Source organism: Schistocerca americana, chromosome 7 (assembly GCF_021461395.2).
Source record: "Schistocerca americana isolate TAMUIC-IGC-003095 chromosome 7, iqSchAmer2.1, whole genome shotgun sequence".
Taxonomy (NCBI): domain Eukaryota; kingdom Metazoa; phylum Arthropoda; class Insecta; order Orthoptera; family Acrididae; genus Schistocerca; species Schistocerca americana.
The window spans coordinates 329,238,358-329,260,683 of record NC_060125.1 but is presented as its reverse complement, the minus strand read 5'-3'; the positions used below and the strand labels follow the sequence as shown (position 1 = coordinate 329,260,683).

Below are 22,326 nucleotides of genomic sequence, written 5' to 3'. Positions count from 1 at the left end.
AATGATCATCATAATAAAATAAGAGAAATCAGAGCTCGAACGGAAAGATTTAGGTGTTCCTTTTTCCCGCACGCCATTCGAGAGTGGAATGGTAGAGAAGTAGTATGAACATGGTTCGATGAACGCTCTCACAGGCACTTAAGTGTGAATTGCAGAGTAACCATGTAGATGTAGATGTAGATGTAGACGCAGTACTGAAAATGCAGGTCAGTTTCTTTAGACATGTGAAAATAATTGAGGACAATAAATTAACTAAAAGAAACTTCCAATAATTTTCAAACAGAGATACGAACCATCAATAGAGCAAAGATGCTCTTTAATACTTACGAGAAATGATCGTAACCGAAGAAAACATTCAAAACATAAAAAATTCCGTTGTAAAGTAAGAAAATTCAATAACCATCAAGAGAAAGACAAGAAATGTGGAAAACTCTTCACCAAGGAACATAACCAACAGCAGAGCAATCGAGTGAAAAAGTACTGGGAAGATAGGGAGAAACAATTGCTATAGGTAATTCTTTTACATTGTCTACAGTTATCCAGAATCGACGTTAGAAGATGACTTCCCAAAGCAAGCGTTAGAATGATATACAGCGAAAGCGTAAACATCGAAAGAGGAAGATAACCTGAAAATCTCATGCATTAAAAAAGAAAAAAAATTAATGAGTGGCATCGAGACAATGAAATAAATGAAAAACTTGGCAATATAAGAAAATTTAGCAATATTTGCAAACATCAGCAAAAATCACAGCTACGTGTTTTTGGCGGAGTGATCGCAGGAAGTTCTTTACGAAATAACTAACAGCCTGGTGACGAAGCTGTGACTTGAAAATACACAACGGTAAGGTCACGAGTGCTCGTAGGTATCGATTATAGAGGTCGATGCGCCTGCGTGCACTGTGTCAGTGATGTTAGCTTTACGGTAGTCGTGTAATGGAAGTCAATGGTGGTGGTAGAAACACAGAGGCTGTGCGGTCGCCCTCAGCGCGGCCAGACCCTCAATAATAGCCGTAATCAGAATTTGTGCTGGCTTACATAACATGCAACACTGCAGTGTGTCTTGGACTGCAGTGCTGCATGTTACGTGGGTCACCAGTGTGAAGAGTATGAAGATTAATATTTGACTTTGACCCATGTAGAAATTACCCCTCATTAGTTTTTTGAGACGAACAACTGATTGTCTCACATTTGTGTTAACAAATAAATTCATTTGTCTATGTTAAAACACAACACGGACTTTTAGACCCATGCAACCTAAATTCCTACCGTTTGGCATGCAGCCCACTAATACAGTTGTAACATTTATAATTCCGAGCCTATCACCCTTATCCACTTGCCACGGTCATGTACCAGCTTCAAGCAGATTTAGGTATTTCAATTAACAGTGCCAGAAAATCTGTAGGAACAGGTACAAAACGCAATTGAAAATTCATAAGGCTATTGTTTATTATTAATACAAAAATAAAACAGCTAAAAGGAAATATAAATGAAGGAAAGATAACTTAGTTTCAAAGGGAGAATATTAGAGGTGAACGGATACAAACGACAATATCTGTGAAAATGAAGAAGTTTTACAATTTTTGTTGAACGGATAGTCTGCTGATCAACGAATATGAAATTCGAATAAACTAGAGAGACGAAGTAGAAATAAGGAATCAGTGATAAAATTCCGATGCTCTTTTGTGTTAGTTGTGTGCTGGCGTGTAAACCGTTGTATCAGTAATATTTCATTTGTTAAAAGTTTCGAGCATAGATCATACATGACATCGTAAAACATGTATTCGGATAGTGACTAAAATAAATGGATGCAATCGTGTTTAGAGATGGTCTCAATTCGAAGACTGGTTTGATGGTGCTCTCCGCTCTACTCTTACCTGTGGAATCTTCATCATAACTATTGCATCTTACATCGATTTTAATCTGCTTTCTACAGTCAAGCTTTGGTCTGTCTTTACAAATTCTACCTCCAATTTTCCATCACAGTACCGTATTAATGTTACTTGATGAAAAGGAATGCGTAGCATCAACTGATCTTTCCTTTTACTGAAGTTGTGCCATAAATTTCTTTTCTCCCAGTTTGATTTAATATTCCCTCAATAGCTATAAGATCTGACAACCAAGTCTCCAGCATTCATATCATCTCAAACGCTTCTATTTTTATTTTATCTAAACTGTTCATCGTTCACGTTTCATACGCGAAGAGCGCTACGCACCACACAAAGACCTTTTGCAAACACTTCCTAAGACTGAAATTTGTATTCAGATATATTTATCTTTTTCAAAAATGCTCTCATTTTGTACTCTCTCTACTTCATCCATCGTCGGTTATTATGGAAACTGATCTATTAGATCCTGATATGACTATTAGATTCTCAGTTGTCACATAGTATTACAAATATGTCATGGAAAGTCAATTTGTAGTTATCGCAGACATATGTGAGCCACAGGAGCCCAGTGGATTGAGCAACACGATGCCATAAATACTTCAGTTACAAGTATAATGCCTTTAAAATTTACGTCAGCGATAATATAAATGGTAGCACTATCACAGACAATGAAACAACTTTTACCTTGTATACGTAGGCAAACGTCGGAAACCAGTGAACATGTTTGCATGCTTAATTAAAACAGAAGTCAGTTATCGACAGGTTGTAGTGAGCATATGTCAACGCCAGGTAAACTTGTAAAGAAGGTCTGCGGCACATGTTTACAGCGTGTGGTCAGAAATACATCGTCCGCCCAAAAAGTTCCCAAACTGGTCTCATTCTTGGGGCACAAGCGGCAGCAGCACGTTAACTACGTTGGCGACTTGAATTCACAAAGCCAAACAACAGATGTGCATTCGAAAGTGGCAGTCAGTGATAAGTAGTGGATGTGTGGCCGTAGCGTGTCAGCGTCGTAGTGTCACAAATCTCAATGCAGTAACATCACTAAATCAAGTTTTACAAATTACAGAGTGTAGCAATCAGTCGCCCTATTTTAGATTTTAATCACAAATCCAGATTTCGGCTAGTGGCTAGCCATTCTGAATGCACTATTTGCTATTCTAAATGCATGGAAGTCCCTGTTTTTCGGGTGTCAGTCATATTTCTTTGAATACTATTCAGTTGGATAATTTCAGTGCTGTGTAACTTGGAAACGGTTTCGAATTTTTCTTTAGACTGTTATGTCTCAGCACAACCTACCCTGCAATGCACTTAAAAGATTTTCAGACTGTTTCAGATCAACATGTGTATGTATATTTGGGACGTACGAAGGAGATCTAAATGCTCTCTGTGATCAAGACACAGTGAATATGAGTCACAGAAAATTTAAATGCATAGAAGGATGTTAACGACAGAGTCTCTCTACATATAATATGCGTTACAGTGCGTAGCGAAATAAGATACAATTGAAAATATACGACAGTAGATGGGATTATTTTGCGAAATCATTAAGCATTGAAACTACAAACCAGTACTGCCTTCAGCATAAAATATTGGCCTAGGTAATACAAATTTATTTGAAATGTTACCCTTTCGATTAAGTCCGCATCTAATATGTCTCAAATTTCATAAGTGGCCTACCTTGACAAACAATGATCGAGCCATTTTTAACAACCGTAGGCTGTTAGTTTTAATCCTTTAATAGGCCACGCATGTCAGTTTCGACCTTAGGACCTTGTTAGACCTCTGCAATATAATACCGGAAGTACAGTATATAAGTAAGATATTAGTGGGCAAGAGGAATAAAACTACAGCCTATGGTGATTAAACTAGTTCCTTCATTTAAACGATCCATTGAGGCCGTAGACCCATACATGAAAAAATTATTGAGGAGAAATGAAACAGACTTTTAGAGCGTTGTGTGTTACAATTAAATGCGCACCCCTAAGAGATAAACGAGGTGTTCCACATTTGGATGCAATAATGAACTTGTGTCGACTGTGAATTACGATTTCTTTCAAACGTTCGTGGATTGTTACGTAAATCTAGACAAGCCTGTATAATTTGTTCCTCCAGATTGTCCACCGTACGAACGAAAGTCCTGAGCACTTGACATTTGATATGACACCAGGCAGAGAAATTCATAATATTTAATTTTGACGATTATAGAGTTCGAGGAATAAGCCACGATCGCCATATAGATTTTGTACCGTACTGCTGCTGTAGATTTACATACACAGTAAAATTTCCCCGTATCCCGCCTTGCACCTACCACACGCCCTGGCCACAGACCAAGGGCTAAATTTGTTACCAGTTAAAAGAAGACGTAATCAAAAGAAATTCCATTAACTAAGGCTACAGCAGAGGCTCATAACCACCCGTCAACAATTGTCTCGTAAACGGTTCGTTTGTGGATTCACATTTAATGAATTGTTTTCTATTTATTATTGCGTACTATGACTGGTAAGAGTTTTCGGTTTTATATGTGATACATCTTCATACAAAGTGATTCAGAATTCCTGTTACATGTTTGTAGGGATTGTGGAGAGGACTTACTATGTGAGGATTTGATAAGAACCCATGTCTGAAAATGTACCGCTTGGACGTAAAATCAGTTTGAAGATTGGATCACTTTTAAATTTCTCGCATCGAAATACGCGCACTATGGGCATAATGCCTTTTGAGTACTTGCCCTCGGGTGTTCTTCTACGCATCGAAGGAGCACCACAGCCAAACCTCCTAGTTTCGAACATACCAATTTCTCGTAGCCTTTGTTGTGGTCAGACGAAGATGTTATGTGATGTCATAACTACATGAGGGACTAATGATGGTGCCCTCTTCTCAGATTGTGTGCATAGCGTATAGTGGCAGAACTGAAAGTGATCCAATATCCAAACTCATTTATATCCAGGAGAGAGAGGGGTTCCTTATCAAAACTTCATCTATTAAGTCTCTTCTATAACCCTATAAACCTGCAACAGTAATTTTTAATCATCCTGCGTACTGAGTGTTAGGGTTACAAATCGAAGTATTTATATTAATGACTGATACCAGTGAAAAATTTGATAGTACCACCAAGTGTGAGGGGCACAAGCAAGCCATTAATGGTTCTTTCGACTGACCAGTAGACCAGGTAGTGAAATGTGGATGTGCAGAAGCAACACTGTATAGTCTATACTGATAGGCATAGTCCACCTTATGGTGCAGTTACGACCGTTCAGAATGCAACAGATAGTACATTATGTGTTGGTGCGAAGACTGTCAGACGCGGAGAAAAAACATGTGACACTCTAAAGTGGTACACATTAAGATACCAATGATGACAATACCTGTACCTAGGCTCATAATACCCTGAATACCTAGCAATATCAGGAGTTGCCACCAGAAATAAAGAGGAGCATCTTCTGTACAGCTGCTGGAAAACTGAGCGTTATGTTGGCAAATATTTATTTATTTACTTCTATTAACTTTGAGTTTTAGGCACTATAATACGTCATGTTACATCTACGATTGCTACTTTTATTTTATTCTATATGTGTTTGGTCAATGGAATTATAATAAAATCCAGCTCTTACAATAATGAGTCAGTAACCTTCTATTACGTCTTATAGTAGTATGTTTGTGCCTCACAACGTTACAGCTAAGTTGGAATTAACTTATAATGTAATACAATTACTTTGGATATGCTCTGTGGTATACGTTTATGGCATTGTTATACTACTTACTATTATTGTATCAAATTACTATAGCTATTCGACCATGCCTCGCGACAGTAATGAGTCAGAAAACGAGAGAGCGTATGCAGATGTTTCTACATCTAGCATTCAGTTTCAGTTTCCAGCCAGGATACACGGACAGAGTTCCTGACCCTTGGAACCAGCACTTGTTACTGTGCTGTTACATGGCCTGTGAGATGATCACACGAGAACACGTACATCTAGCGCTGAGCCAGAAATCACCATACACTCTTTCTCTCCATGCAGCGATCCACTTCACTACCTTTTCGCCACAAGCTACCATCCTGTACCACCATACTCTCCATCTCCTTAGGTTTCGAGGGCAGAATTCCCAGAATTGCCCTTCTGCAGACCTCCACGACCAACAGTAGTAGTTGCATATATGGCGAGATACAGCATTTTTCGCTTCAGGTTATGTTAGTAGATATTAGTATGCGTTGTGTCCACCCTTCGTCTTTATGAAGGCTTGAAATCTGGTGGGAACACTTTCATTGATGCTTCTGAGTACTTGTAGAGGTTTGGAAACCCATTCTTGCCCAAATACTGAACCAGAGAAGGTTTGATGCAGGGGTGTCTGGTATGAAGTCGACGTTCTGATTCATTCCAAAGGGGTTGCATGCATGTCCGAAGGAACACTGCATCGTTCTTCTGTGACAACACAGGTACTGCAGTATCATATTTATCCGCCGATACCGGGAAGTGACTTTCAACATAATGTCTTCCCCTGTATGGGGAATACATAATGTGTGTACGGTTACAGGTTGTGGCGCAGGAACGACGCCATATGGAAGTTTGGGTCTGGCCGTGAGTCGTGCAATGATAGCGAAAGAGCTTTACGCGACCGCTCGTGTAAAGCAGGATATCTAGGTTCGAGTCTCTATCCTAATTTGCATTGTCATCACTCCATTGGAGAGCTGGTTCTCGTTCGTCTTCGCAGTCGCGCATAAATTTAATGCAATACAATACTATCTTGTTTAATCATTCCCTTGGAAAATGTCACCAAAGTTTTTTGTATTGCAGGCAATTTATTTTTCATCTCTAAAACCTTGTGCTAACATGGCATGTGTTTCTTCTATACTTATCTAAGTTAAATAGTTAGCATTTTATAGAAATAATTCTTATCACTTTAGTCTTATAACGAATGTTAGTTACTGTCATGTTCGACCGACAGTTTAGAGATACTTAGGATGCACCATTTTTAAATCGTTCTCCCGAAATCCACAACCACGGATATTTATCTTTGTACCAGATAACAGCCGAAAAGCCGAAAACTGATTAGTTAAGGAATAATTATTGTAGAGTATTTCCGAGTGATTTTTAATCATAAACAGTTTGCACTTATGGGGTGGGATGGACTTTCCAGCAATTGTTAATATATCCACGTGTGAGACGGTAGGACGCAGCCGCTGGTGGAGTGTGTGAGGGCCAGGAGCTGAGCTGGTGTGTGCTATCGGTTGCAGGGCCGGCCTGAGAGCCCTGCCCCATAACGCCAAGATGCACTACAACCTGGCCAACGTGCTGCGGGACGCCGGCAACGCCGACCTGGCCGCCGAGCACTACCGCGAGGCTCTCAGGTGAGTGGCGCCGCATCTCCGCAATTAGTCTGAGCCACCGACGGGCACGGGCCCCAGCGGCCCCCCCCCCCCCCCCCACTGTGCCGTAAAGCTGTGTCCTACAGGACAGGCGCGTTAGCTAGCGCTACTTGTGCTTCGTGAAATTGTTCATTTTTACCATGCTGCTGTCCGAGGGCAACAGTGAGCACATTACTTTCTGCTATAAGGTTAATCTTCGTCAACAGTTTTCACAAACCTTTATGGTGGATATTTCGGTTTCGCATTAACTGAAGCATTAGATGCCACTTCTGAGCTCACTACTAAATTGTCAGCTTTCTTACTAACCTAGACCTCGGGAGGTCATTCTGTCACCACAGCCTTCCTTCTAAATCTAATGTAAACAAAAAAGAAATATTTTCAGTCTTCTGTTCACTTTCTTTTGTTTATGACGTCACATAAATCCTCGACGTCATGTTAGGAGATGATAACGATATATGATATCGATAGGTTCCTTTTATGCTTTGGACTATGTAAAAATTACCAGTAACCCACCGAAAATAAGAAATATGACATCACATAAATCGTCATCGTTACGCTACGAGATGAAGCCGACTTCTGGTATCAGTAGATTCCGTTGACACCTGGTTTCGATTGTCTAGACATTACGAAGAGTCCTATAAAAGTAAACAGTACTATGCAGGTACGTGTATGTCGCTATTACAGTTACAAATTATAAAATGATTTTTAAATTTAAAAATAATACCATAAATATTGCATCAAAATATGCTGTACATCAACATTTCCTGGAGGCTGCTACTAGAGGGCTGACTGGGGTTAGCCGCTATAAGTCCTCGTACTCACAGTCGTAGCTGTAGAAGCTAAGTTTTGTTTACATGGGGGGGGGGGGGGAGTACATCATGCCCATGTTTTGGAAATATGATGATGCAGTCATGTAGATAGTTAAATTTTAGAATTACGATAAAAATTATTGTTTTTACTGATTGATTCTGCCAGATTCCGTAACTGTTTGAAAATTTTCCGTAAAACTTAACCCAAAAACGTAAGTATTAGTGGTGAATCGACTTTTCACAACAATGGTCATATTCATGTTTTCAGGTTCAACACCATTATTTCACATCAGTATATATATTTAAGAGGCACGTTGTGAACAAACCTCAACGACCATGAACGGAATTTGATTTTTTAATATTTTTTGTGTTGGCCGTAACCCCTCCCCTGAGCCAGTTACACGTTATTGAAAAGTCGTTGGTATTGCTAAGGGTGTCTGAAAAACTTTTCACTCTCTGTGCCATATTTATACTTTAGTATCGGCTTAGAAAGTATGTTGTTAATAAAACTTAACAGCAATTAAGTATTTTTTTGGTGGGTATGAATTTCACCTCGAAACTTGACTAGTAGAAAGGATCGGTTCGTTGGACACGTTTTGAGACATCAAATGATTACCAGTTTAGTACTGGAGGGAAGCGTGGAGCGTAAAAATCGTACAGGGAGGCGAAGAGATGAATTTACTAAGCAGATTCAGAAGGATGTGGGTTGCAGTAGGTACTCGGAGACGAAGAGGCTTGCAAAGAATAGAGTAGCATGGAGACCTGCAGCAAATCCGTCTTTGGACTGAAGACCTGAACAATAACACAAATTCCAGCTCTCTCCTCCCCCCCCCCCCCCCCCCCCCCCCCAACCCAACCGGTAGTTACAGAAAATGCGTGGCGTTGCTAGGGTTAACTCTAACGTAAAACAATAACCCTAACGTAAAACAACGCATGAATCATTTACGATAATGTAGAGGTGTCACGGTTGAAGAGCGTATTTCAACAGCTATATAGCGTCGGCAAATGTGTAGAGATCGTAGCCACTGGCGAGTAAAAAGGTGACGTGTTTATAGGCAAAACAGGTGTCGTAAGATCGGGTCTATATGAAAGAGTCAGCAATGTATTCAGTGAACGTGGTTAGCATCAGTCGGTTAAAACGCACGAAAAATCAATGCTGGCTGGGCCGCATATTGTTGCTGAAACTAAGTTTACTAGGGCTCTAAAACTTGCTCATTCCCAACAACATGACGCACTATTTTTTGCCACACCCATTGTAGTCAAATGCTCGGCAAAACTGCCAGCCACTGATGACCGACAAAGCTTGCGACAGTAATTTCCGAGGCAGAAGTTTTTACGCGGACTTCACTATGGCCACGAAAAGTGCGACAGCAGAAAAGTAGAAGGGAGCGCGGCTCTTCTGGATTTCCATTCCACGAGAAGGAAAGGTAACAAGAAAAAACTTAATCGATGTTAGTCAATGCGTTCTCTTTAAGTAGGAAACTACCTGGAAACTAACACATGTGCTGGTACTGAATACATACTTTTTACAAAATGCTGAAACCTTGTTCGAGTATTGATAATACCAATCACAGTTTTGAATCTCCTTACAGAAGTTGGCCACAACGCTTCAGTTTTTGCCTACTGGTGATTCACATAGAGGTTTTATGTAGCACTGTGAAAGTGCACTTCTCATCGAGATGCCTCTTAATACCAGAATGTTTGTAACGCGTTAGTGGAAAGAACCTAGAAATTCATTACATTGCTATGAAATTACAATGAGATTTGAATGTTTACATGTTATTGTGTTTCACCAGTATAGTGGTAAAGCTGTGACTGTCACAAGTACAAGACATGTACGACTGCCGTTATAGGACATGAAAGTATTGTACACAATTACCGTAACTAAAAAGAGAGAACTGGCAAATTGCTGCCCTTGGACAAGAAGACAGTAATTAAACTATAGAAATGTTTTGAAATCGTAAGAACCTGTGTAGAAGAAAATTTGGGCTCACTATTGCAGATCTTTGTATACATTACTACCGGTGTTCCAGAGTTCTGGTAGTGATGAGATAACACATAATTATATGGAATCCATTGTTGTCTCGTTTACACACCCCCACATTCCTGTAGACAACAAAAGTCGAGTGCCTCCAAGTATGCACGCTTACTTTCGAACGAAAGAGAAATAATACTATTACACCGATCAGATTAGGTGACGTCTCATTGCGGCATTCCAGGCTCAGACAGAGAAAGAAGCATTTACACCCAAGGCCATATGGTCAGACGGTGGACAACAGCAAGACATCGGGAATATGCTTTCAGCTGAACGCAGAAGCCTCCTCCACCACCACCTATAATGGCCGCCTGTAGCTCAAATTTTCGTGTATCGCAGCAACATTGCTTCAATTTTGATGGAAACATTATTGCAGCCACACAGTGCCGTCACTTACGGCCCCTGTGAACGTACCTAAAGTGCCAGTTGTGAGGTAACGGCCGAGTTGTGGCGCCCTGAAAATATTCTAAGTTCGCAATTGGCGTGGCCACACGGCAAGCCGGGGTTCGTCAGCCACCGCGTGGTGCCGAACACTAGCTGGAGAAGGAGGGATAGCCCCCGCGCGTGATCCAGACCGACCACATGGCTGAGAATTCCATGCTGACGTTGTGTCGAGGACTGTGTTTTGTGTCAATGAAGGATATTTGTATGCCGGGAGTGCCAAAGATGGTGGAATTTGTGAAACCATAATGGCAGACATTTCACAGTTCATGTAGAAATTAATAATATCCAGAGAACATAAGTACTGCACAGTTACACGAAAAAACAGTAGCAGCATGTTTATAAATATATTTATTTGTGTATGTCTTTGTTTATATCCGATATATACTATTCATGAAGAAATTGGTCAAATACTTACTGTGTTTTAGAAAGCACAGAGACATTAGGCTACTGGCCTACTTTTGTTTCTATTCCTTTGATATATGTTTATTTCATTTGTTTATGTATCTAATAATGTGTCTTAGAGCATGTTTATGGTCCATCCGAAGGAATATTTATTTAATTTCAAGTTATTTAAATGTAAATCCAGTATTTCGTATGTTTTTCAATATGTTTGCGAGTTTACGTTGGCTTGGAGCCATGGTGGGAGCTCTCTAGACAATCAGAGCGCTCATTACTATGCTAGGCGACTACCGAAGTCAATGGAGGGACTGGATGGCAGTGGGGGAGGAGCATCGAGTCGCACAGGAGGCAGGGAGTGCTGGACAGGAAGGCGCAACGGACAGTCACAGGAAATACTTGGAAAGTGTTGAGCAGTTTGTGTGTGGTCGCGGGATATTACGTAGTGCCGACTTGTGCACTTGTGAGATTTCGATGGCTTCTGCATTGAAGACGTGAGCTACTTTGTAGCTCATAACTAATTACCTGAAGTAGGAATCTATTGTTTCCCTGATATTCAACTTATATTTTATTTAATTGCTCGGCCTTCGACACCAATAAGTGTTTTACAGTAAGAAATGTCTTTCTTAAAGGTACTCCTGCTACAGTACTCATCTTTTAAAGTCGTTAAAATAGTATCAGCAGATTTTATTTCATTGCAATCTTTCATTTATAAATTTCTATGTTACATTGAGAATTCGCAATTACCGAGTGAAAGAAACCTTCAACCATTCGATTCATGCATATATTCATATTGTATACTGTAGACTCAGCCATACTTTGCCTGTAATGCAGCAACTACTTATCCCATCCCCTAGACAACGAAACCAGCCAAAACTTTTAATATTTCAACTCTGAGTCAGAGGGTACGTAGTTGAGGGTCATATTTTTATTCGAAAGTCCGCACGGTGCTGCCACCGATGCTTTTTACTTTGATGAAGTTGCCAAGATTCAGAAGTTCAAATGGTTCAGATGTCTCTGAGCACTACGGGACTTAACAGCTGTGGTCATCAGACCCCTAGAACTTAGAACCACTTAAACCTAACTAACCTAAGAACAACACACGCATCAATGCCTAAGGTAGGATTCGAACATGTTACCGTAGCAGCCGCGTGGTTCCGGACTGAAGCGCCTAGAACCGCTCGGTCACAGCGACCGGCGATTCAGAGTAATTTATTTTGTATCTTCTTTTAACATGCCAGACGGCAATCACTGGTTTTTTACATTCACAGTTACCTGTATTAGCAGTGATTTACTGACCTCTCCATATTACATTTTGCTGCGAACAGCGATTGATTTCCATTACACAAATGTAAAACGACAAATACATACTGACATTCTTAACTAAAATACACATGCATAGGCAATGTTGTGATCACCACTCAGTGTAATAAAAGAGGGAAGTAGCACTAATAGTGGCTTCAGCATCAGGCATATTTCGTGAGACGTTTCCAGTTCTACATCTGCTTAGTCCTCAGGAAGCACTAGACATGATAGTTGTTTAATGAAGATTAATATACTTCGTGTGGCGTACCACAAATTAAAAGAACAAAACTAGGTACAGTCAAAGCACTGGAGGTTTCACTCGGTCGAGGTACAGAACTGATATAGCGCCTTTACAGTGGCAGAGGTAGCTGTTGCACGAGGACGAAGGGCGAGACCAGCGCTCTCTTGCACTTTTTTGTATCAATACAGTAGCGAGTGTGTGTCTCTGTACACAAAGAGACGTCACTTAGGCGCCCAAAACGGAAGACACGAATCACATCTGCTGTCTGTCATGAGGCGAAACCATGACAAAACGGAATGTGATGAATCCATAGGAGCTATAATGTTCACCAATACTACTTGGTGGTTACGTAGGTAACAACTTCCAGAGACAATAAAAATTTGATTTTTTCAGTACTTCTTATAATTATTGAACATAATTAAAAACTTAAAATGTTTGATTGAGAGGTATAAACTGTTCACTTTATCATCGTTGTTTTAGATGAGATTACTGCCAACTGTAACATGTTCTGCTAATTTTTATTTCGAACGACGCAGGAGCAGTATAACTGTGCTGAATCAAAATGTATCATATTTTCTGAGTTGACTTGGTGTACTTGCAGCAGACAAAATACATTCCATAAACACATTCTTTTAAGGAGAAACAATCTAAAAGAACAACAAGAAAATATAAATGTTTGTTCACGGTCGTACAATGCAGCTGTGTGCGTGTGTGTGTGTGTGGGGGGGGGGGGGGTCAATGGTACATTGGCTTTTAATATAGTGGGTGAATCACCTAAAACTTGCATCGCAAATGCTGCGGGCATAGAAAGTGCTTTTCACAGAATGGATTGGCAGTCAGTGGCTCGCACTGCTACATAATAAACAGATCGTAGTAATTGTGGCGTCTTGCCTACTCGTCGCGTATAGGGTGCCTAAGGGATGCTGCGTTCTCGGAATCATCGTCGTCGTTGGCTGACACTCGTATCCGAGTTTTCATTTCCCTCCTGAGATTTCCTTTGTTCAGGCGTGGAAGTGTCGTTGATCGCTTAGCAATCCAATCATAGCGTGGAACAGGTGGCCACGGACATTGCAGCTGATGGAAGGTGGAGGACGTGGCTGAGCCTGTAGGAGTTTACGTCTCCGGCGTTTGTCATTCTCCATTCTTCGACGTTCCAGCTCAAAATTTTGAAGAGCATTTTAGGTAACTGAGTGCCAGCCACTTCGATCTTCTGCTATTGTGGACCAGTTACTCGGATCGATGTTCAAGTTTTTTTGATTTTTCTTGTACTGATCTTTATAACGTTTGAGAGGGGCACCTTGTGGCCTTTTACCTGTGCTCACTTCGCTGTACAGCATTTGGCGTGGAAGTCTGTCATTTTTCATCCGCTGGACATGTCCGACCTATCTGAGTTGATGCCCAATGATAAGAGCTTCCATGCTATACACTTTTGCTTTCTCAAGAACAGCCGTGTTGGATATAAAGTCATCCCATTTCAGGTTCATGATATATCTTACCTTCTGTTGCTTGAAGCGTTCTAGCTTCTTCAGATCACAGCAGTATAACGTTCAGGTTTCGCAACCATATAGCAGGGTGGAAATGACTACAGCTGTGTACACCATTAGTTTGGTGTACAGTGTTAGGTCTCTATTCAGGAAGACACGCTTTGTAGGACATCCAAATACTACACGGGCAGCACGTAATCTATTCTCCACATCTTTTCCAGATGAGCAGTTGGATGACAGTATGCTTCCTAGGTAGAGGAAATGGTCCACTTGTTCCAAAGGTGTATCATAAATGCCGGCCGCGGTGGTCTCGCGGTTCTAGGCGCGCAGTCCGGAACCGTGCGACTGCTACGGTCGCAGGTTCGAATCCTGCCTCGGGCATGGATGTGTGTGATGTCCTTAGGTTAGTTAGGTTTAAGTAGTTCTATGTTCTAGGGGACTGATAACCACAGCAGTTGAGTCCCATAGTGCTCAGAGCCATTTGAACCATTTTTGTGTATCATAAATGGATATGCTGAAATCAGGAACGGAGGAGTCAGGAGTTGGCTGCGCCATCACCTTTGTCTTTGGGATATTGATGGAGAGACCAAATCGTTCGTACGCCCTGCTGAAGGAATCAACTGACAGCTGCAACTCTGCAGATGAATGAGCTGGAGAAGCAATGTCATCAGCATACTTCAGCTCTGTCACACGAGTGGTACCGGTGAACCTTTCTGAATGGAGTCTGGACTGGTTGAATAATCCTCCATCGAACCTGTACTTTAGTTCTATTCCAGCATTATTTACGAATGTCTCGTAAAGTATGCATCTCGGAATGCTATACAACAATTCAAGCTAATAACATTACTAGTTTTATTTCAGTTAAGAAGATTGACAATACTTAAACTGGAACTGACAATGGTGTCGCAAGCGATGGGCGGCATGCAACATAAATCCGAGTCCTTTGCTATATACAATGTTCATGCAAGATTACACACAGTTTGTCGATCACTAATACCTGCTATTGTAGCGTTCTCTGCTAGGCCTGTCCGTATGATGTCCGAATGCTGAGCAAACACTGAGCGCCCACGGCTGGCAGGCGCGGCAATTATATTCTCCTCTTGTTGAGGCCGTTGCTGCACCATTGGCCTACGTGGTTTCACCGCCTTCTCTTCTCTTGCGTTCTTCGTTCCGGCGCTTATGGGTACGCCTGATCATTCCTCCCCCCCTCCCCCCCCCCCATCACCCCTGCCCCCAAAAGCGATGGTCCGTCCGCGTGCAGGGAGTGTGGACACTGAGGGAGAAGCAGCAGTGTGGGTGCATCGCCGGGCAGGAAGCTGTGGCTGCAAGGAACGTCAAGCTTCCGGCCGTACCCCGCCATCCAGCCTGCGCTCTGGCGGAAACGTCCCCTGGAAAATGACCAGAAGGGTACGCGTCCATCTGCTGCTGTCATGAACCAAATAAAGAACACGTGGCTGCTGCGGTGTGGGCGAGTCCATCTCCATCGGTAGGACGAGAGGAGGCGGTGGAGGCGAAGGCTCCATCTCCATGGGGTCGACCCGCAGTGTCGTGACGACACCCTCTGGCGGCTGCTGTGGCCGCGCTGTTCTCTGGATCCATGAATCTGGGGGAAGAGGTATTGAAAGATCAGACAGAGGCGAAGTTGATTTAGATGATGGCGTTGCAAGCCATCGGAACCTGAAAGAAGATACATGCAAGCGCCAAGTCGACGGACGATCTCGACTCGCGCCCACCGTCTGCTGCCGCTAAAAACCCTATAAAAAACAGTACCATGCTGCGCGAAGCGATACGTGCGGCCTTCCATTGGTGCCTGATGCCGAGGATGGTGGAGCAGGTAGAGCAGTGTCCGATGGGGGCGGCCGTGAAGCAATTCCGCCGGCGATGGTCCATCTCTTGGGAGCGAACAATATGAAGCTAGAAACAGCTGCGGTGCTTGATCCCTGGTGTGTGCGGAGCGATGTTTGGTCATCTCCTGCTTGAAGGTTCGAACAAAACGTTCCGCTTTGCCGTTTGACTGTGGATGGAACAGAACAACAGTTAGTTGCTGTATGCCATTGCGTTTACAGAATGTTTCAAATTCATTCTACGTGAACTGAGGTCCATTGTCTGACACTATTACTTCAGTGGCAAAAAATCGATGACAATACCTGAATTGTGCTACGTTACGTTGTCGCGTTCATTGGCACAGCAAAAGGAAACTTGCTGCACCAGTCAACTACAATCCACCAGTGAGTGTTCCATAAAGGTCCCCCAAAGTCTATGAGCACTCGTTGACATGGCGATAGCGACGCAGGCCAAGAAGAGAATTTTTGTGATGGAGCAGACTGATTTTCCGCACATGCGTGACACTGTAACGTCATTTGTATTATTTGGGCGTCCATACCCTTCCAAGTACAGTGTCGACGCGCTGTTTCGTACGAACAATCCCCCAGTGTTCTTGATGAAGTCACTGCCACACTTCCTTTTGCAAAGATTTAGTGATCAACACACGTGACTGTCCACTATCATTCTGGACAAGAATCACACGTTTCTGTACGGGCCATACCGACAGGCAGAACAAGATACGCAAATGTATGTTAGCAAAATGTTCGAGTCCGAATCAGCTTCCATGGCCTGTACAGTTTTCTTATAGTTCAGCTCAAAATTCTGAAGCAATTCAAAATTCTGAGCATCGATGTGACAACATGATGCAGCAGAAGCGTCAAAGTCTGTATCAGGGCCGGTCGGAAGACGTGAAAGCGCGTCCACAGAGGAAGCGTCAACTTGCAGCACAACTGGCTTGTCCGGATCAAAGTTAACTAAGCATGTTGAGCTGTCGGACGCTACACAATCTCGTACTGGTATTGAGATAACAACAAAGTCCATCTTTGCAATTTTTGGACTGTTCGTACAGGAACCGGTTTTGTCGGATGAAACAAGGACTGAAAAGGTTTGTGACCCTATACTAAGTAGAATTTTCTGCCATACAAATAGTGGAGAAATTTGATGACAGCATACACAATAGCCAAAGCCTCTTTCTCAATTTGTGAATAATTACACTGAGCATTGGGCAACACTTTTGATGCAAAAGCAGTAGGCCTTTCTTTATCACCAATTCAGTGAGAAAGCAATGCACCGAATCCGCAAGAGGAATCGTCAACTTGGAATACAACTGGCTTGTCCGGATCATAGTGAACTAAGCATCGATCACTGAGCAATGCATCTTTAAGTTTTTGAAAAGCTACTTAGACTCATCTGTACAAACAAAGGGGACGAAGCAAGCGATGCAGTAGAGGTACGATTTGTGCAGCATTCGGTATGAACCGAACATAATAGTTCATTTTCACTAAGACTGACTGCAATTCTGTGACGTTGCGAGGAACTGGAAAATCTCGTATGGCTAACAAATACGACTGAAGAGGATGTACACAGTGACTGTTTATGACAGGACCAAGATACTACAACTCAGGTTTAAAATAAAATCACACTTGTCCAGTCTACACTGCAGTCCTGCATCAGATAACACACGAAACAAAGCACATAAATTTGCAATATGTTCTTCAGGAGTATGACCAGCTACTACAATATCGTCCAAATAGTTTTAAAAGGTTGGCGCTTGTGCAGTCAGCTGTTCCAAATACCGTTAGAAACTGGTGGGTGCGAAAGCATTGCCAAAAAGCAAACGCGAATATTGAAACACGCCCAAATAAGTATTTATTACACAATTTTTTTGAGATTCTTCATCGAGCGGTATTTGAAGACAAGCGTCGCGCAAATTAGTATTTGAAAAATAGCGTACAGCGCTTAATTTCTCCATGAGATCCTCACAGTTTGTGGGTTGACTGGAGACTTAAAGTCAATACAGAGGCGAATGCGAACTGAAGGTTTGGGGAGAAAAACCTATGGACTTGCCAATGACTAGCTGATATGAGCGCAATAACCCCACCATCTGGCAATTCTTTAAGTTAAACTGCAACTTTGTCCCAATAACGCAATGGGAACAGTTCTGGCCCGGCAAAATGTCGGCTGAACACAACCTTTCAACGTAATATGTGCCATAGATTTGTTAGCTTTGCCTAAACCTATAGGAAAGAGTTCTGGGAATTCTTTTAGCTGGCTGGCTAGACTGTCTTCTGCATTGAATGAAGACACTGACAAGACATTGTCCTGAATATTAAAGCCAAACAAATCAAAAGAATCAAGACCGAATATGTTCCCACATTCGTCTGATTATAGCACTGTTAAAGTCACTGTTCGCGTATGCGAGCGATACAAGGCAGGGAAAACACGTGTTTCAAGAGCGGGAATGTCTTGTCCATTATAATCCGTCAGTTACGTGCTAGTTTGAGACAGGCGTGGGGAGCCTAACAGTTCATATTTGTGACTACTTAGCAATGTGAGAGAGGAACCCGTGACGAACTGAAATTTCACACGTTCCCCACGAATAAGTAAATGAACCAAAAAAGTTCAAATGTTTGTAAAATTGTATGGGACTTAACTGCTAAGGTGACTACACTACTTAACCTAAATTATCCTAAGGACAAACACAAACACCGATGTCCGAAGGAGGACTCGAACCTCCGTCGGGACCAGCCGCGCAGTCCATGACTGCAACGCCTTACACCGCTCGGCTAATCCCGCGCTGCGTAAATGAACAAAAAGTTAGTTTGACTGGCGTATCATTGTAGAAACTGCACCCTTCCCTGTTGCGAGCTTGGATTATACTGCATTAATGAAAGGGGCCTTGCGACTAGATTTTTGTCTGTGGGCCGAATTCTTATGTATATTCCGTTGCAAAAATACGGATTCTACATGTTCTTTCTTGAGACAGGCGTAACACTGGGCTTATCGGGAGAGGCAGTTTTGTCGACTGTGCCATGAATAACACTTACGGCAAGTCTTAATTCTGCGCGCCTGTGTAGCCGCTTGTTTAGGTAACTGTGTACGTGGCGTGAAAGGTTGTTTACTCGGTGTGGCTAGCGCGAGCCGCCGGTGCGGAATGGCGTGATCGGAAGCAACCCGACAAATAACTGGCTGCTTAAATGTATGAGCCGACAAGGCACCGGAATCATACTGATCTAGTATGTGCAAAACCTGCTGAAATGGTGGATCGGACTGTTTCCAAATCTGTTCTCTGAGTTTGACATCAGATACATTGTACATGATCGCATCACGCAACATAACATCTGAATATAAAGCATAGCAAGCACATTTGAATTTGCGTTTTGGAAGTCGTAATTAAATACGTCGTACATTTAACTTAGGACTGTGTTCTCCTACAAATATGGCGGTTCTTACATTGTAGCCTGTTGTATTTGCTTTAGGTTTCCGTACGTCAATCGGCAAAAACGGAAATCTTATGGCATCATTTTATCAAAAAAAAAAAAAAAAAAAAATGGTTCAAATGGCTCTGAGCACTATGGGACTTAACATCTATGGTCATCAGTCCCCTAGAACTTAGAACTACTTAAACCTAACTAATCTAAGGACATCACACAACACCCAGTCATCATGAGGCAGAGAACATCATTTAATCGTCCAGCTCTCTGCCCACCTGCTAACGTCCACTTTTCTGAGGAAAGTTGATGCCAAATACTAATGTGTGCAGTTTCTTGTCGTTGTGAAAATTTTAGGCTTCAAAATCAACGCAGTCACACATATTCTGATCCTCGTCAACTCACTCTTTAAGACTTATCGATCACCTTTAAATGTACATAGAAAACGGCCTTACCACAGTGGTAACACCGGTCCGCATCACATCACCAAAGTTAACGCTGTCGGGCTTGGCTAGGATTTGGATGGGTCACGGTCCGAGTCTGCCAGGTGCACTCAGATCTTGCGGCGCCAATTGAGGAGATACATGATTGAAAAGTAGTGGCACTGGTAGGGAAAACTGGCGCTGGCCGGCAGAGCGGTGTGCTGACTGTTTGCTCCTCCGTACCTGCCTAATGGGTGAGGATGACACGGCGGCCGGTCGGTACCGTTTGACCTCCAAGGCCTGTTCGGACGGTGTTTGTTTCTCTTTTATCTATTGAACTTAATTACATATACTTGTATATACGTACCCCTCAGGTCGAGTGTCCTAATCGATGTTCGCATTCTAGAATATATCTCACCGGCGACCTTGCTAAGAGCATGATATGAATATTTGTTGTTTCAGCACCGTTTTCCATACTACAATCACTCCTCGCAATTACCTTACACCAACGAGTGTGCTTTGTTTATTCATACATCGACTTGTCAAGATTCAGGACCAGCGACATAATCGGAACTCGGTACAGTCTTACTGAGTTTACTTAAGGTAATGCGTTATCGCCAAACTATTATATCTGCAGTGCTATAGCAAGCGAAATGTAAGGCTAGCATACTGGTATGTGGGGCAGTCGTCATTGGAAGAATTATAAGGTAATGTAACTCAACCACGAGTGGAGCAGTTTACACTTATTTCAGTGAGACGCAGATCCACGTTTCGGTTCCGGGAGCAGTGAGAGGGGCGGTGTTTAGTTTGTTACTCTGTCTCTCCTCATGCCCCACCCCACCCACCGCGCAATTTTTCTTACCACAGTCACAGTTTTGGCGGACCGTAATTGCCTACGATTTTAATGTTACTAATAAAACATGTAAATTTTAATGTATATATTTTACGTGGAATCACAGGACTTGTGGCCTGTAATTAAAAAAGTGTCATGATGATCAATCTATTGGCTAAATATTCCGGAAGAGTCCTCCATTCAACTCCCGGAGGGGACTGCCAAGGGGGAGGTGACCATGAGAAAAAGACTGAATAATCAGTGAAAGGATAATGTTCTACAAGTCGGGGCGTGAAATGTCAGAAGCTTGAACGTAGTAAGGAAACTAGAAAATCTGAAAGGGAAATGCAAAGTCTCAATCTAGATATAGTAGGGTCTGTGTAGTGAAATGGAAAGAATGCAGGGATTCTCGGCCAGATAAGTATAGGGTAATATCAATAGCAGCAGAAAATGGTACAACGGGAGTAGGATTTATTATGAACAAGAAGGTAGGGAAGAGAGTGTGTTATGGTGAACAGTTCCGTGATAGGGTTGTTCTTATCAGAATCGATAGCAAACCAACACCGTCAACGATAGTTTAAGTATACATGCCGACGTCGCAAGCTGAAGATGAAGAGATAGAAAAAGTATATGACACTGGAAGTGTAACACAGTACTTACGATGAGATGAAAATCTAATAGTCATGGTGAGTGGAATGCAGTTGTAGGGGGAGGAGTAGAAGAAGAGGTTACAGGAGAATATGGGCTTGGGACAAGGAATGTGAGAGGAGAAAGGTTAATTGAGTTATCTAATAAATTTCAGCTAGTAATAGCGAATACTCTGTTCAAGAATCACAAGAGGAGGAGGTATACTTGGAAAAGGCAGGGTGATACGGGAAGATTTCAGTTAGATTACATCATGGTCAGACAAATATTCCGAAATCAGATTACGGATTGTAAGACGTGCGCAGGAGCAGATTTAGGCTCAGATCACAATACAGTAGTGATGAAGAGTAAGCTGAAGTTTAACACATTAGTCAGGAAGAATCAATACCCAAAGAAGTGGGATACGGAAGTAGGCCTACGACGGAATGACTAGATACACTTGAAGTTCTCTAAGGCTATGGATACGGCAATAAGGAATGGGTCAGTAGGCAGTACAGTTCAAGAGGAATGGACATCTCTAAAGGGCCATGACAGAAGTTGGTAAGAAAACCATGGTTGACGGAAGAAATACTTCAGTTGTTGGATGAAAGGAGGAAGTACAAAAATATTCCGGGAAACTCAGGAATACTCGAAATACGAGTCGCTGAGGAATTAAATAAATAGGAATTGTAAGGAAGTTAAGACGAAATGGCTGCAAGAAAAATGCGAAGAAACCGAAAAGTAATACTTTCGGAAGGACAGACTCAACATACAAGAAAATGAAAACAATCTTCGGTAACAATAGAAGCAAGGGTGGTAACTTCAACAGTACAACGAGATTTCACTATTAAATGCAGACGGGAGAGCAGATAGGTGGAAGGAATACAATAAAATCCCCTATTGGGGGGGGGGGGGGGGTTATTTGTCTGATGTGGTAGAGCAGTCGATTTAGAAGAGATAGGAGATCCAGTATTACAATCAGACTTAAGATCAAATAAGGCACAAGGGACAGGTAGCATTCTATCCTAATTCCTAAACTCGTGAGGGAAAGTGGCAAGAAAACGTCTACTCACGTTGACGTGTACAATGTGTGAGTGTGGTGACATACCATCTGACGTTCGGAAAAATATCATCCACACAATGCCGAAGTCTGCAAGAGGTAACAATTGCAAGAATTATCGCACAATCAGCTTATCAGCTCATGCATCCAAGTTCCTGACAAGAA

At 42.1% G+C, this 22,326-nt stretch overlaps 1 protein-coding gene across 1 annotated transcript in view; it reads left to right on the top strand.

The window, feature by feature from the left end:
* The window catches only part of LOC124622915 (protein O-mannosyl-transferase TMTC1-like), a 675,090-nt gene that overhangs the window by 531,880 nt on the left and 120,884 nt on the right, over positions 1-22,326 (top strand). The window contains exon 12 of the mRNA XM_047148705.1: positions 7,123-7,236. Within this exon, the coding sequence (XP_047004661.1) occupies positions 7,123-7,236 (114 nt within the window). The remainder of the gene's footprint in view (positions 1-7,122; positions 7,237-22,326) is intronic.